The sequence below is a fragment of the Rhododendron vialii genome, chromosome 6a (genome assembly GCF_030253575.1).
Source record: "Rhododendron vialii isolate Sample 1 chromosome 6a, ASM3025357v1".
In the NCBI taxonomy this organism is placed as follows: domain Eukaryota; kingdom Viridiplantae; phylum Streptophyta; class Magnoliopsida; order Ericales; family Ericaceae; genus Rhododendron; species Rhododendron vialii.
The window spans coordinates 6,081,515-6,098,188 of record NC_080562.1 but is presented as its reverse complement, the minus strand read 5'-3'; the positions used below and the strand labels follow the sequence as shown (position 1 = coordinate 6,098,188).

General features: G+C 36.5%; 1 protein-coding gene across 1 annotated transcript; it reads right to left on the bottom strand.

Annotated features, from left to right (window-relative positions):
• Positions 1–7,367: 7,367 nt before the first annotated feature.
• Positions 7,368–12,894, bottom strand: LOC131331212 (protein DCL homolog, chloroplastic). Its single transcript, XM_058365097.1, has 3 exons — positions 12,378–12,894; positions 8,774–8,888; positions 7,368–7,969 (listed from the first exon to the last, which is right to left on the bottom strand). Exons 1-3 carry the CDS (start codon positions 12,731–12,733, stop codon positions 7,787–7,789), a joined length of 654 nt encoding a protein of 217 aa, XP_058221080.1. The 5' UTR covers positions 12,734–12,894; the 3' UTR covers positions 7,368–7,786.
• Between the last annotated feature and the right edge of the window lie 3,780 nt (positions 12,895–16,674).

Here is a 16,674-nt window from a genome sequence, read left to right as displayed (position 1 = left end):
GTAGTTTGTATTAAGCTATATCGCTGGTCGATTATTATTATTATTATTTTTTGATATTTAACTATTTGACCATTAATCACCGCCAATGGACGATTGCCGGCTAACGTGACCAAATATAGACGAACAACTGGTAAATAAAATTACACTCTGAGAGAGAAGGTGCACTAGTCATCCCATACAATAGTTGAATAATAATAGAGTTGAACTTCTACATTAATCCACATGACCTAGTCCATCGATTTGATTTCACTCAAAATTCGTGTATTATATACTAGTGATATTCTTGTTACATGCGTGGTTTAATATATTAGAGAGAGGATCGACATTTTTTTAAAGGGCCTCTTGACAAGTCAAGCTCCATACCTTGGCTGTTACCACTTCTCAGCACCTTTCTTCTTTTTCATTTTTATTTTATTTGGCTGCTGATTTTGTCACTATTTTTTTGTTAACGCCACTTCTCTCCAAGTATATTTTTACAAAAATACGCTTTCAGTGGAGTGGCGTTAACAAAAAATTGAGTGGCAAAATCATTTCCCTTTTATTTTTGACAAAAGTGAGAAGGTGGTATTGATGTAAGCCTAATGACACTCACAATACGGAATTCATTACAAATATTTTGGATAAAGTCAAACTAATTGTTTAACAGATACAAAACGAGAAAAGTACAAGACGGTTGATGACTTCCACTCCACCCCACACATCGCCTGACGCACATTCTGCTAAAATGTCATATTTTCTTGCAGTCTTAAAAAGATATATAGTACTAGTCAAGAAGAAAGACAACAAATATCCAGACATTTAGAGGAACTTCAACCAAGTATGAACGCGCTAATGAACTCCCTCAAAGCTATAGATCTGACAAGCCACCACGAGATCGATGTTCCAGCAAAGACATCATACGGGGATAGTAGCACACTATTGACACGGATGCATTGTGAAGCAACATCATTTGAAAGAACCCAATCTTTAGACGTAATATTCGCCAAAGGCGAAACTAAGAATTCTCACAAAAATGAGAGACAAAACTCTCAGAGAAAAGAGAGATCAGACAATAAATCGTTGATCTGAAGAGACACAAAAAAACAAACCAAGGAGTAGAAAACAGAAAGGGAGAGTGAGAGCTAGTATCATGGCTTTCCCCTCTCGCCGCCGTATTAGGATTGTGAAACCCTAAAGGGGGAGGGGAAGGGAGAAAAAAGGTAAATGTAGCTGCTAGGATTTCGATCGAGAGAGAGTCTGATGAGGATGTTTTATTTATGGAAAATGATTTTGGCACTCCAATTTTTTATGATGACACTCCAAAATTTGTCTTTCAACATATACTGCTATGTATAATTTTTACACTAAAAAACAAGTTTTGGAGTGCCATCATAAAAAATTGGAGTGCCAAAATCATTTGCCTTTATTTATTTACTCTAATGGTATTCTCACCTTTGCTTAAAAGGATTTTAAAAACAAAAACTGAAAAACAGGGAATTTGGTTTCCGGGTTATAATATCATATTTCGAATCCGAAGTAACCAAATTAGTTAAGTTGAAATCGAATTCAACAGCTAAGCTAAGAGTCTGTAGGAAACAAGATTTTAAAATAACTCTCTTTCAAAATAATTAATTGATCATCTTTGAAAGAAGAACTACAAAAACGAAATACTTTTCTAGTGTGGACACGCTATATGGAATGTTGATAATTCAAGTACGAAGAACGGGTACGAGAACTACTGTGCCACATGTCCTAGATTGCAGTTATCGCAGAAGTGGACTTCTATAAATTACAATAAGAATGTGCAAGAAATAGGCAGTCGTTATATTATTCTTCATCTATTTATTTATGTAAAACACAATTCTGGAAGCATTACTATTCTATGACTAAATTTTCTTATGATTTGACAAATTTGTGACCTTGCTAAAGTTCGAATCTCTCCGATTTTTTAAAGAAAAGCTTTGGAAGTGTCGAGGATCGCTAAATTCATTGTTTTAAAATGTGGGAGTCTTACGTGTCGAAGTGTGCATTTCAAAGTATAATTTACTCAGATATTACCAGTGTTTATAACATAGGATCATATATATCTCGACACCAAAGAGAAGAGAAAGGAATTGTCATGGTTTGGAGTCTTTGGAGCCCAAGCAGAGGTGAAATGGCGGATAGCCAACTATTAATGGATTGTGTGGGTCGAATAGAAATAGAGTAACGATCCCCCGATCAACTACGGAATCCACTGAACTTATAATGTTCAGACTTAAGCAATAGCTTACCCGATCAGGGAGAAAATATTGGTTCATCACCCCATCCCATCACAGGCTCCATCACCAATGGTTGGACTAGTTATTAATAAGACTTATCCACTAGTACTTATTCCCACCTTCTGACTTATTAGACCACAACCTTACCTAATTTGGAAATTGGAACTTAATAGATTTCCAACGTCTACTTCCAGTTCGATTCGAAGATCAAAAAACAAGAGACATCTCACATGGAGTAAAAGATTTGGCCACTCTCTTATCTACGTACTCCACATTGAACTGTGCTACACACACACCAAAAGATTTCGTTGTGGGGCCCACCACGGGTCCTACACAAAATATCCGAGCCGTTCATTAAATGTAAAATATTTTTTCAAAGGTCTCCGTAAAAAATAAGCTCAATCCAATACCTATAGGTGCTTTATCCAACCATCTAACTTTTCATTCAGATTTCTGGATAATGAAAAGTTATATGATTGGATCGAGCACCTATAGGTATCGGATTGAGATTATTTTTTACGGGGACTTTTGAAAAAATATTTTACATTTAATAAACGGCTCGGATGATTTGTGTGAAACCCGTGGTAGACCCTACAACACAATCTATGCACAGATTGTATGTGTGTGTAGACTTTCTGCTCCACATTTTACATACGGAGGCTACGCAAAAGTCAAAACCTCTCTCTCTCTCTCTCTCTCTCTCTCTCTCTCTCCATTTATTTATCTATATTACATCACACAACGGTTTTGTAAAATATTCCTTTCACAACTGTCCTCTGTGGCAGCTTAAACGACAGAGATTGAAGACCCAAAAATTATCCGTATGTAATGACCGTTGGATCCTACACCCATTGACTGAAAAAGAATAATTGAATATCATGATTTCATAATCTTACCAATTTAAAATTTGAAACATTACCAATTATACACATTTTTTTAATTGGCTAAGTAATACGAAATTAAAAAGGCATTCCATAAGAAAAAATTCTTTTGACATTGAAGTACTAAAATCCTGCCTTTTCCGTTCAGCTATTCAAACCTTCACATTTTGCATTATCTAATTAGATTTGACAAAATTTTGAAATTCCTATTTTTAATTCCATTCGATTTCGTTATGCACTTGATTTACAAATTGATCACAAAAATCCATTCGGCCAAATAAGAGGAGGAGGCAGATGAGGAGAAGCTTGGGAGGAAGATACAACACACTTCAAATTGCTCTTAATGGACCAAAAAAAAAAGAAGTTTGAGTAGCTATGTATAAAAAAAAGAAGTTTAGTGAGTAGCAGCTAGTAGAAAAATATTATTATGTTACTTTTCGAAGCTCTCTCATGCATTTCTTCTGCTATTGTAATGATTTCATCTTTTTACTAATGTGATAAATGAATTATTTATCGAAAAAAAATGAACCCAAGGGTCAGTTATTGATCAAAGTAGATATGAAATATGATTATAACTTCTATCCAGTGGTGCTTGGCTATTTTAGTGTAACAACTCTAACATTGTCCAATTGCATAAGTTTCGGAGCCGTGATGGAAATTCGAGATCGGCACTATTCAATAAGAGTCCCCTTTTGTTCTTGCATGTCGTCTTGCTGCCAAGGGTGAAGAGAATCGTATATAGTGACAATTAACTTATTTTTCTAAAAAATTCTTATTCAAATTGTATTCCAACAAATCAATCCAACTATAACTTTATTAGGTAAAGTACTGATCATTTAATGTGAAAATTTTGTTCAGGTACTATTATGCATTATGTAGTTACCATGAAAAGAGTTCATGCATTCTAACCCCAATACAACTTAGGATCGATGTGCATGTGATACTGTGCATAGCACAAGTTGTTATGTAGTTGGAATTTCGCAAATGTGGCCTTGGCCTTCAAGAGGTTAGAGAGACAAAATTGGATAATTTGTTAAATATCAATTACGAGTCGTGTCTTCAGGCAGAGACATACAATAGTAGAGATACATAGCGGACAACATTTGGTATCAATAAATTCTGCTCAAACAACAAAAACAAAAGGTCGTTGACTCGTTGGCGGTAGCCGGTAGCCCAAGGCACCCAGACCTAATTGTCAAACTCGGAAAGAGATATTATTATCTAACCGAAAGTTTTGCAACAAAAAAACAGAAGAAACAAAGAGGTCTGATTGGCTACTATGAAATTCCGAAAATCATACTAGTAATCAAAGAATAGTCCAAACGAGGGACGGCCGTAGAATTTCCAATATTAGGTGAACGAAGACTAGTATTAAAGAAATTGTTAACATATGACGGGCGATATCAAATTCTACTTATAGAATTTGTAAGAATACTATGCCCGTTTCAAAACTCAAAAATAAGTAGTTATTTTTTAAGAAGACAACTTCAAGCTCAAAAATAATGCGTTTATGCTAATAATTTTCCTAGCAATATGAATTTTGTTTGATAGATTTTATTGAGATTAGATCTTTTGAACGGTACAAAAAAAAAATCAAAAAATTATTTTTTATTTACATTATTTTTTAATTTGAAAATGTAAAATAAGTTTTTATTTTTTAAAAAGGTATTCTGAAACGGAGCCGAAAATTATGGCAAATATTCTCGATCAATCTGTACACGAGTAGAAGACGACAGTCATATATAGTTATATACATACATACAACGGAGAACATCTATCCCCTATTTAGAAGGCAAATAGGTATATTTTTCACATTCCGGTTGGTTATAAATGCAATTTGTCTCAGTTATACTTTAAAAATTCTGGAATTTTAATTTTAAGCGCTAATAGATAAATTTTGAAATGCTTCTATAAGAATTGCGAAAATCATTTTGAAAGACAAACTATAGAATCGAACCTAGTGTTCCATCTCTATACCAAAATCAGGATACAAATTATTTTCCACACTATTTTGATGATTTCATCCACGATGCTATCAACATCGAAATATCAAGTAATGTCTCTCTCAAAACTTTTCAAAAACACCTTAGTTGGGCAGGTATTAATTTTTTAAAAGAACATTACGGTAAACGAACTTTATATGATTCTAGGAAAAGTCTACAATACACACCTCTTAAAAGGATGTACCATATGCACCTATTTTATGATTTATTCATAACATTTTAGCGTGTTTCGTAACTTTTGTTCTAGAATTTATAACTTTTTAGTAATACGATTCGTAACATTTTCATTATGATTCATAACATTTTGGTGTATCTCGTAACCTTTATTTGATTCGTAACTTTTTAGCAATACGATTCGTAACATTTTGTCTATAATTCATAACATTTTGGAAGGTGCATATGATACACACCCAAATAAGTGGTGTATATTGTAGTCTTTCCCGTGATTCTAAAGTTTTCATAAAAAAAACAGCTGCACTCATAAGAAAATTTTAAAACTTAAGTAGGATGATTGTCCGGACTCATCCGTCTCTCCGACCACGCTTGGGCAAACCCCACCTCTCTCTCTCTCTTCACTAGCTTAACCTTTTCCTCTACCAATCAATAAAGCCTAAAAGAAGGAAAGCAAGTTTCACATCACAATCTTCCCCATCATCAATGGATGGATAACATTCTTATAACTTGAACCATCAGAAACATTGAAAAGCCGTACGCGTGTCTAATTTTGGTATAATGAGAGTGAACAAACTTTGGTGAGCACTCATTTAAGAACCATATCCCCAACCAAAAAAGTATTTTTAGCACCTAGTCCAATTATGTGGGACACAAGGATTTGCACTTCCCAATTATGGGCATGAGAACTCAATTTCAGATTGGCTCACCTCATCAATAGTAAGCAGATTTATCAGCCAGTACTCTCATGGTAACACCTGTGTTTTTTTTTGGAAATGCAGGGTGTTCCGAGCGAGTTTGCGCACACATCGAACAAATCCGTATAGCCTCTACCACGGCTTTTTCACACGCTTACGCGTGAGAAGAAGGCGGCCCCAATAGTTGCTCGAAAGAGTAATCGAACCTGATCCCATAGGTGAGCGCAAATCCCTTAGTCCAAGACCACGGGGCCAACCCTTCGGGTTGACATCTGTACTTTGTTTTCTTTTTTTTTTTTGACAAGAACATCTGTACCTAGTGATGCACTCTTATGTGAGCACGTTGTCAGAATGTTCTATGTTTGAGAATACCATCTTATTATATACAGCTAAACATACACTCTTACTATACATGCAGAGAGAGAGAGAGAGAGGGCAATTATTTAAGAGCTTTCTTGTCTTGATAAAAAACCTACTAAGTATAGGCCGGCAAGACTCCATGTCAGCTCATGATCCTGGCTGATAACCACTAGCAGTCACAATATTCAAATTAGTTTGAATTATGAAATTGTAAGATCCTCTCGTGTGACAATTTTTATTTTTCATGCGACTCCTAACGGGAATCCACCAATGTCTCAGTCCAAAATCGTTGTCACTCATTTTGTAAGTCTCGATGTGTTCATGAAAATCAAAAACTTGCAAAGTTTAAGGGTTTTTTTTTCCCTCGGAGAGAAATTGATATAGGCCTGTCAATGGACCGGATCAAATCCAGATCCGACAGATCCGAATCCGATAGTAGTAATCCGAATCCGAAAAATCCAGATCCAATTCGAAAACTTTTGTACTTCAAAAAATTTAGCAAAAAAAATTATATATTTTTCAAAAAAATATTAAAAAATTTAAAATTTAAAATAAAAATACAACTTCTTAAACATTTTTTTTTTCAAAATAAAAAATTAACTGTTTTTAAAAAATATATATTAAAATAATAAAGTTCGGATTCGGATTGATAACGGATTTAATCCGATCCGATCCGTATTTGGATTACCGGATTAGAATTATCGGTTTATCGGATCGACGTTATTGGATTCAGATCGGATCCAGTCCATTGACAGACCTAAATTGATAGATCATAATTTCACCGGTCATTTCTCTCGTGACAAACATGACTGGCTCACTTGAATAACGATATCTGATCCGCTCAATTTTATGCAAGAATAATGTGCACATCGAAACATACACAATAAACAGTTTGAATCATAGACGAGGATGGTGATGGGTCCCATTTCGCATCACACGAGAGATCACATGAAGATCATCCACATGAGAGGATTCTGACTCATTCAGAACTTCTGCCTAAGATCAAGCAAGAAAAATACAATAGCACTTGATGGTATTCAGGCAAGCTGAGTTACATGACATCAATTCAAAAGTTGGAAATCACTAAGCATTGCTTATATAATTGTACATCTTGATCCTTTGCCCCAAGAAAACAAAGGAACAAAAAAAGATACATACCTAAAATGCTGCCTGAATTTCTGAAGAGAACATGTTTGTTTTGTTGATGGGGACAAACCAAATCAACTTTTGGAGCAATACCTTACAAAATAATGCTTTTCTAGTCTCACTTGATATTTTAAGTTCGTATTTTCTTTTGTTTCTCCCACCAGTAATTCCAAATATTTGTCTCTAAATTCCAGAATATCTTTCACCAGAAGAAGAGGACATACAAAGCAACACAGAAAAAGAAAGGCATACAATACTAGGACGGCACAAGTTTGGAATGTCTACACCTACCTCCAGTCGATATGCCTACGCCATCGGAAATGCCTGAGAATAAAGCTGTTCGCGTGAAGCGGATACTTTTTTCTGACCAAGCCCTTTATGCATTTCCAAAAGGAAAAATCGATCACCTTCCCGTCCTTCCGGACTATGAACAAACATCGCGAGTATGGAAAATCAGGATGGTACCCAATCTGTCAAACGGAGACAAGAAACTTGCATAATTCAGTGACAGTGAGAAGTAATTGAGAGGAACTCGACTTTCTGGATTTAGAGGACAGATAAGGATGACAATATCAGATAAATACTGTTCTTTTAGTTTTGCATTGTTCACTATAGCATGAGAGTATCAGAGAGCAACACAATAAGATATAGGAATAGGAAGGAATAGGACAGTCACTTATAAGACTGGGGAAGGTGAAACGTAACACGTACAAGTAAGAAGTAGAACGCAACAAATTAAGCTGGGGGTATTATCAGCATGAAATTTGACAACGGGCAGAAACAATAAAAAAATATTAAAAAAACTGATAGATCAACAAGAAATTTGGCAAACACTTCATAGTTGCTGAGTGCTGACTATTGACTACACATAAATTTACAATTACCAAAAACACAAATAAATCACAAAATCAGCTTGGTATGTAAGCATAACAATAAAGCATGAATGAAAGGCAAAGCGAAAAAAACATGCATACAACAATTTATTGCATATACCGTAGGACTTTTTTTAAGCAGCTAAAAGATGAAAATAGAATAACTGTTGAGGTGTAATTTTCAGCTGAATGCGGTGAAGAACACAACGCATCATGAACATGGAAACCAAGTCCAAATCCTCAACCTATTTTAGTGGGTCTTAAACTTTTTCCAACCGCGACTTGACATAACTGTAAATAGGTTCTCGTGTACATTCTTGTACATCTACATAAGAATATTTATGGATAGGGCCATAGGGGTATACAGTAACACACAGACGAGACAGAGAGAGAGAGAGAGACCGTGATGTAATCAACTCCACATCCGATCTTCATTTCACACTCCGGATGATATGGAAGAAACCTCTCTAGGATAACCTTCTCATGCTGGGGACTTAATCTTTCACCACTTTCATATCTGCAAAAATTAATATCCATTAGAAAGTCATGAATCATGATAACCAGATCAGATGTCCTCTTGGAAATAACTCTTAACAAAGAGCTGTCAGTTCTTAAACCCCAAATTTCATCAGAATTGTCAAAGACCTGAGAGCTTGTATTGCTTCTTGGCGACGTATCAAGAAGTCTGATGAGTACAGACTTACTTGTGTAGAGTGGAACATTCCTCCTACTGTTTTTCTTGTTGCTAGCTATGCAGCCTTATTTCTCTTTGACTGGTTAAGTGGTGTTTTTAGTTTTTCCTGCCTATAGCTGCTTGTAGCTAGGCAGATGTTGTTTCTTGTTCAGGGGGATGCCCCGTTTGTTCCTGTAAGGATTTTGGTTCTTAATAAACTTAACTTACACCCCCCCACAAAAAAAAAAAAAAAAAAAGAGCTGTAATAAATTGAACAGTGTTAGATATGAAGTTCTAAACAGCACCATGAACACACAGGTTATAATGCCAGATGATGAGGGGAAACCATCAATTAAATTATATATGAAATAGCATCTAATGAAGCAAAACAAGTCAACTTACAAAGCACGTATCCTAGGGACACCATCGGTACACCTCATTGAAGGTTTTTGTCTTTTCTTTTGAAGAGCTATACCTCATTGAAGTTGAAGATAAAGGTTTGATGATGCGAGACATTACATGCATCAAGAGGAAAGAAAGGTCTACCCTGTGATACATGGAAACGTTTCTCATTGCGAAAAGAGGAAGAAGAAATTGTTAGGTGCAATTATCAGTGATCAGAGGTTGTCTACTGGTTTAACTAATAATCCTCTACTATTCATGTTGGGAAATGAAAACCGTATTACAAGAGTATTTCATGGTGTTTATTAGTGGTATCCTTACATATATTTTGCTGATAAAACTCTCTTTATTGGTGATTTTTGTTCCCAAATTGCAGATATTATTACCCTTAAGCTCATAACCCGTCCCAAAGGATAGACAATTAGACATCCATCTTTTAAACCAAATTAGGGATACTATAAATAAACTCACATCGCAACCCAAACGAAATACATACATCTCCAAATAGAGAAACAGTAGCCTAAAATGATTTCAAAAAAAAAAAAACCACATATTACGAGAAGCTAAGCAAAAGGCAAGAAATTAATGTGTTTATGCCTGCAACCACACGATAGGCCTAGGCAAGCAAAACAATTATCACAACCCGGTAAGCACAAACCCAAGTTAAAGCAATCAAAAGCCACGGTTCACCAAGAATTTACACATGTCCACAGACCCAAGCATACAAACAGATAGAACATAATTGGACACAGGCAATCTAAAAGAAGACTCAATCACAAAGTGATAGCATGTGTTCTCACATTTGCAGCTAAAATTAATCTTTTCTGCTTTTCAATATAGCACTGCCAAGGGATTCAAACCTAAAGTCATTCCATATGACCTCAAAAAGATTTCTGATCCCAGCCCTCCAGTTAGAAATTTCCCCTGACCTAATCATTTAGGCCACAAACACAATTTCGAGAAAAGGGGTCCATCACCATGAGCAAAGTAAGCTTCCACATTAGAGAATGTCAATATGCTATACGCTTATACCAGTTAGAAGAGCTGACTGAAAGCCAATCGTAGGGTACTTTAACAGAGCTCCATAGGATGCATAAGGACTGTGATTCTCTCAATAGATTGAACAACTCCAGCCAACAGTTTCCATGTAAAAGGAACTCCAAATACACCTGATCTTTGTTGTATACTTGTATCACTAGATGACATCCTCTTGAATAATAAACCCAAGAACAGATCATCCGACTACCACCCCCATATGCCTCTCTATAATCCAGAATAATCATGTAACTTTACACGGAAAACTGAAGATCATTTGATTCTCTTGTGCGCTGTGAATCCTGATAGAACTGGCGTTCCTATGCCCTAATCAAGAATACTGCACAGTGCACAAGAAGCAAGGATTGAAGCTACTTTTCCACCATTGAATTCCTATTCCTGATAGTTAGGTACCACATACGTAAATTAAAAACCCAATTTTAGTACCCCTAACTTTTCCCAGTTTTGATCTTTCAATAGTTAAACACCAAAGGCAAAGCCTCCTTGTCCTTGCCTATATATCCAACTAATTAGATTAAGCAGAGGAGATTATGAAAACAAAATTTATATTTCTCAAAGGCAACATAATCTTAAATGCACCAATGTCTGCGAGAGTGAAACTGGAAAGGAATTTACTTTTCTTGCAACGCACTTTGATGTTTCATTTGCACAAAAATGCCGGAATGCACATTATAGATGCAATCATCATTCACCACATAAGGTCATTCCATTTGAAAAACAAGCAATGATCAGTACATTACTTCCCCATAGCATTCCAGCAACCAAATGCTCCCTAACAGCCTAGATTCTCATTCTATTTTAGGGACTAAATAGTGGCATGTGGATGAGCTTTCTTCTGAACTTCCAAACACCACGCCACCCACTGGAAATTAAGGTTGGATCTTTGGCATACATCACCATCTTATCAATAACTACCCTCTACCCCTGCATTTTGTAAAACCAGTTTGGCAGTCTATCAATACCCTACCCTTCATGCCTGCATTTTGTAAAACCAGTTGGAAGTCTCCTAGTATAAGTCGATGATATGCAAAATTCCAGCAGTGGCCACGCAGTTTTAGATTTGTCAACAGTTCAAATGGTAGTGCTGACATGAATGGGATACCAATAACTCCAAACCTACAACTGGGTTGGCAAACAATCTCTCATTCATACATCTCATGGAAACTGAACAACTCCCTTGCATATCAAAATGCAAAAATGCAGTCGCATTGCTCACTGCATTTCAAGCTTCAAAGGGTCTTGTTTGATTGGTCAGCTTAGGTGAAATATGATCCCATACTGTGAGCGATTGATCGGGTTAAGACTCGGTTTGGTTTGGGGAGCAATCTCACAGGACAATAGTGTTTTCTAATACCACAGCATGTTTTGTACATACCATATTCTGTCGGATAGGCTGCGAATATTTAATTCGTAATCATGCCTAGTCTTGGTCAATACAACAGACCCAAAAGGACTTAAAGGTGCCTGCATTTGCCTAGTTCACTTGCACGCTTTCGTGAAATGCCACAATTCCAACCGCCTATAACACAATATCATCCTTGTTTTCAAGTCCTCTTAGTCTACAACTAACCATGTGCACAGTGCACACAAATCTAACTATAAGTACCCAATCAATTTTGGAAACCCTCCCATCTTTAAAAGAAAAAAAACGTTGGAAACCCAGCTCAGGCCAAGTTTCCACTAAGCTAAATGGACTAAAACCAAACTTTTCATGGATTTTTAGTCATGTCATTCTCCTCACATATATCAATGAAAATACTATCTAGCGGAAACAACTTAACTATTGTCATTATGGTAGACACTCCCCTCAATTTAGGAAACCCAATCCAATTTAGGTACTACTAATTAACAACGAAGAAGTAATTGAGGCCTTACTTTCCAGAGTGGAGAACCATCCGGGCAAACCCAACAAGGGGCACCGTATCCTCCAAAATCTTGTCCTCAACCCGCACCTCTTCATTATCACCCTCGTCCTCGTCCTCAGAATCTCCGGACGGGTCCTCTTCCGGAACGACAACCGGCTTCCTCAGCACGTCCGCCGAGGAGGAGTAACCGTCCCCGCCGCCGCTCCTGATTCCGCCCGCGGCAGACCGGGTTTTCAGGGCACGGCTGGGAAACCGGTGGGAAGAAGAAGGGAAGGAGAGAGCGGATAGGGGTAGTGGGAGGGAGAATGGGTTTCTGCGGTGGAGGTGGATTGGCGGCGACTTCAAATTGGATACTGAAGACGCCATTACTGAAGACTCGTACAAGTGATGATACTTTTTTATTACTGTTGCTGCGATTCTGATGCGCTCGTTATCACCATGTTCTCTTATGGAAAAAGGGGTTTGGCGTGGGATTTGCTAGGGTTCTGCTGAGTTCTGCTTTTTGTTAGGGGAGAGGAGTTACGCCACGTTCCAGTTTACCTTCCTTTCCTTTTGTAAAAGTTTCTTAAATTTTTAAATGTTTTTTTACCTCATATAAAAGATTTCAACGATATTTATCAAACAGTATTCATATTAGGAAAAAAAATTTATTTACGAAAATACATAATTTTTAAGCTTGAAATTATCTTTTTTTCAAAAAATACGTACTTTTTTCACAATCCGAAACACCCCTTAACGATCCTAGAGTCATTGCTTTGCTATTGAAATCTCACTACAAGATAATTCAGGGTGAGAAAATCATTTTAACGGAAGGTTATGTGAACACTTATTTACGGAGGTGAATCGCATTGTACAAGACTGTTTTGGATGTTAATAAACTTTTTAGGAGAAGAGTATCCGGACCGTATCCCTTTTCCGAAAAAATTTCATTAATATCCGAACCGTTTAAAGCCGAAATGGACGCTCGAGTTCACACGGTTCCGTCAATAAGCCAACCTTCAGTAACCAAAAAAAAAAGTTAATGGGTAACGAATAGCTGCCACCAAAGTTATCAATCCCGTACCGGCCGGCATACCGTTTTCTCTACTGGAACGGTACGTATCGGTACCAGTGTATATCTCGGTACCGTTTCAGATTTACCGCAATATATTTGTTCATAATTTTATATACTTCTAAGTTCTAATACTATTTTTGTATTATGTGTACAAATTAAAGTCGAGCTAACATGCATACATATAGAACTAAATTATTATATGGAGCATAATAAAATTTTATTAAATGAAAAATATTAGACAAAATATTAGAATTCAGAATTACAATATTCACACAAATTACTAGAAACATTATGCAAATGTTGTTTGGGGTTGTTATGTAATAAATTGTAGTTGTAATGTGTAATCCCAGACAATTCTTACGTTTCCCAAGCTCTGGACAAGAGGGTTTTTGTTGTCCTTTTTCGTACCGTTAGATTAGGATCCAAGGGCCAGCAGGTACCTAGTCTGATTCCTACCATTTACTAGGGGCTGCAGCACGGGAAAAAATAAAAACCAAGTGTAATTTTGTACCGTCCGGAATATTGAAAAATGTCCGAAACAGCCCGGTATCGTTTGGTACATCTGGTATTGGCCGGAACAGTTCGGTATTTTAATCGGAGCGGATCTCTAGTCTTTGTGTTCCGTTTAAGATACGGTACGAAACGGATTTCACAACTTTGAATGCTACTCAAGCAGGTAAAGCTGCCCCACCTTGGTCATGTTGGAATGGGTCGACCATCAATATCCGCCAGTTAGGGATGCAAACGAATCGAGCTGAGTTTCGTAGTGTTTGAGCTCAGCTCGTTTACTAAATGAACTTAAAATTTGTGCTCGAACTTGGTTCGTTTTCAAACAAGTCGGGTCCTTAATGAGCCGAGTTTGGCTAATTTATTTAATGAGCCTCATTAAATGAGTCGACCTTTTGAGTGTCAAGCTCGACTCATTTACCAAACAAACCTAAAATTCGAGCTCAACTCGATTACTTAACGAACCGAGCCACAAGCTGCTCGCAAACAGCTCGGTTGTTTGTCAGCGCTACCCGCTTGCCCAATTAGTTTTGCCCGTTTTGAAATTATATAAACAAACAAACAATCGAGGTAGGCTCAAAGGCCGAAGCTCATGGCCCTACATGTTTCGGCCCAAATAACTCATTCCGCTTACAAGTTCCGGCCCGACAACTTGTATGGGCTTTGGCTTACCCAAGTGTTGTCTTGACACGGAGCAATGAGTTAACAAACCACTGTATGGGCCTAAGAATCAAACAAATTAAGGGCCTGGGAGCCTAATTATTTTTACATTTTATATTTTGAATTACTATAAGTTATATTGATTTTGAATCTTGATTATAATAGATTATGAATCTGGTAGAATGTTTGAGAGATATGTCCACAATAGATTTTGCAACAGAATAGTGTTTGAGAGGATACTCAAAAGGGATTACGAATTGATTTTTTACCATGTTACCCTTGATTACTTTTATGGTATTATAGTGTGATGAATAACAATTTTAATGTTAATTTGAAAATAATTATTAAATTCCTATAATTAATATATTTTGACAAAAGTCTTCCAAACTTTATTTTCTGAACGTGAGTCTTATTCGATTTAAGCATTTTTTTTTTGGAAAATTCTAAAATCAGCCGATTGGGCTGACAACAGTGAATGTGTATTAAAGGATATATAAAGTACACATAAATATGTGTTTTCTTTGTCTTTTAATGATGTAGGACAAAAATGGAGAATTTTTGTATTTTATTTTTATTGTTTTAGAATAAGATTTTGATTAGGAATATTTTCGTTTATGTTAGAATTATTAACTTTCCGTATTCAGTTTGATTTTGATTTTTACCTTTATTAGGATTCTTGGTCTACAAGAATTAGGATTTTATTTTAATTAATTAGAAAATATCTTTTATTTAATGCCGCTTGTTTTGACATGATTTATTATTTCTTTTACAGTAGGATTTTTAGGGTTAGGGTCTTATAAAAAGGGCTGTAACATATTCAATTATTAAACTTTTAAGCTTTGATCAATAATATTACAGAGATTTTCTCTTTCTTTCTTGTGCGCAAGAATTGCTCGTTGCGACGAGTTGTTTATCTCGTTTGGACTAGTACGCTAACTAGTCTCTCGTGAATTCCGCCGCGTCAAGTGGTATCAAAGCAAGGCTTTGCCTGGTTCGATGGCACCAAACAAAGTTGAAGACACACCCATTGACGTTCGTCGTGGTGAAGTATTTAACAAGACTCGCACCAAGGGATTTGCCCATGGTCAATCTGTTAAACGCAAAGTTGATAGGAACCGCGTTGAGGGATTTGCCCGCAACCAACCTATTAATCAAAACGTCTCCAGAAGATATTCTTATTATCAATTTGATAGTGAGGATGAATCTGAAGACGAGTTATTTGAGGATTATTATGGATATCAGTCGAATAAGCGACACTCAAGGTTTGAAGGGTTTTATCACATAGATGGCGACTTTTCAACTTTTCAGGTACAACCAATAATTCCTAGTTTTAATGGGTATTGCCATCCTGAGAATTTAATTTATTGGTTTCGTAAAGTTGATAAGTTTCTTGAGTATATGGAAATTTCGGAAGAAAAGGAAGTTAGATATGTGACTTGTAAATTACAAGGCTATGCTTCTAGATGGTGGAAGCAATTGCAATATAATCGGGAGCGCCAGTATAAACAACCAGTCAAGACATGGCTCACGATGAGACGATTGATGAGTGATAGATTTCTTCAATCGCGTCATGGTCAGATGTTATATGAAGAGTATCGAATAAATCTTGAGTCCAAGCGATTGTCCCGAGATAATCTTGAGTTGTCTTATTCTTTTTCAAGTAATAAAAATTATACCGTTGCGGCTACTGAAAACTCGAGGGACACATCACTGAGACTGTTGGGTTCGGGTCACTCAAAGCGTCAACAAACCGATAAAAATCTTTCAATCTCAGATTCATCACGTTCCAGCTATAATGATGGATATGAGATCGCAGAAGAGGAAGGAGATCGAGTTGAACTAGAGGAGGTGATATTTGTTGAGCCCAACATCGAAGAAACAGTGGATGTCGATGTTGAATGCAGTCATTGTGGGCACATTGAAGCTGACGGTAAAGAGAAATTTGACCTTGGTATTAGCGAAAAAGAGGAAACTATAATTGAAGTTGATAATAAAAAAAATGGTATCGATGTTGGTGATCAAGTTGTTGATGACCAAAATAATTGTCCATTGGAGGTGGTTGATACTAATATTAGTGTCAATGAGG

Excerpts from the sequence above, each read along its gene's own strand:
- LOC131331212 (XM_058365097.1), bottom strand. The coding sequence starts at position 12,733 with ATGGCGTCTTCAGTATCCAATTTGAAGTCGCCGCCAATCCACCTCCAC. Across the intron at positions 8,889-12,377 it reads ATGGTTCTCCACTCTGGAAA|ATATGAAAGTGGTGAAAGAT; the intron begins GTAAGGCCTCAA and ends TAATTTTTGCAG. Across the intron at positions 7,970-8,773 it reads GTGGAGTTGATTACATCACG|ATTGGGTACCATCCTGATTT; the intron begins GTCTCTCTCTCT and ends TCCGTTTGACAG.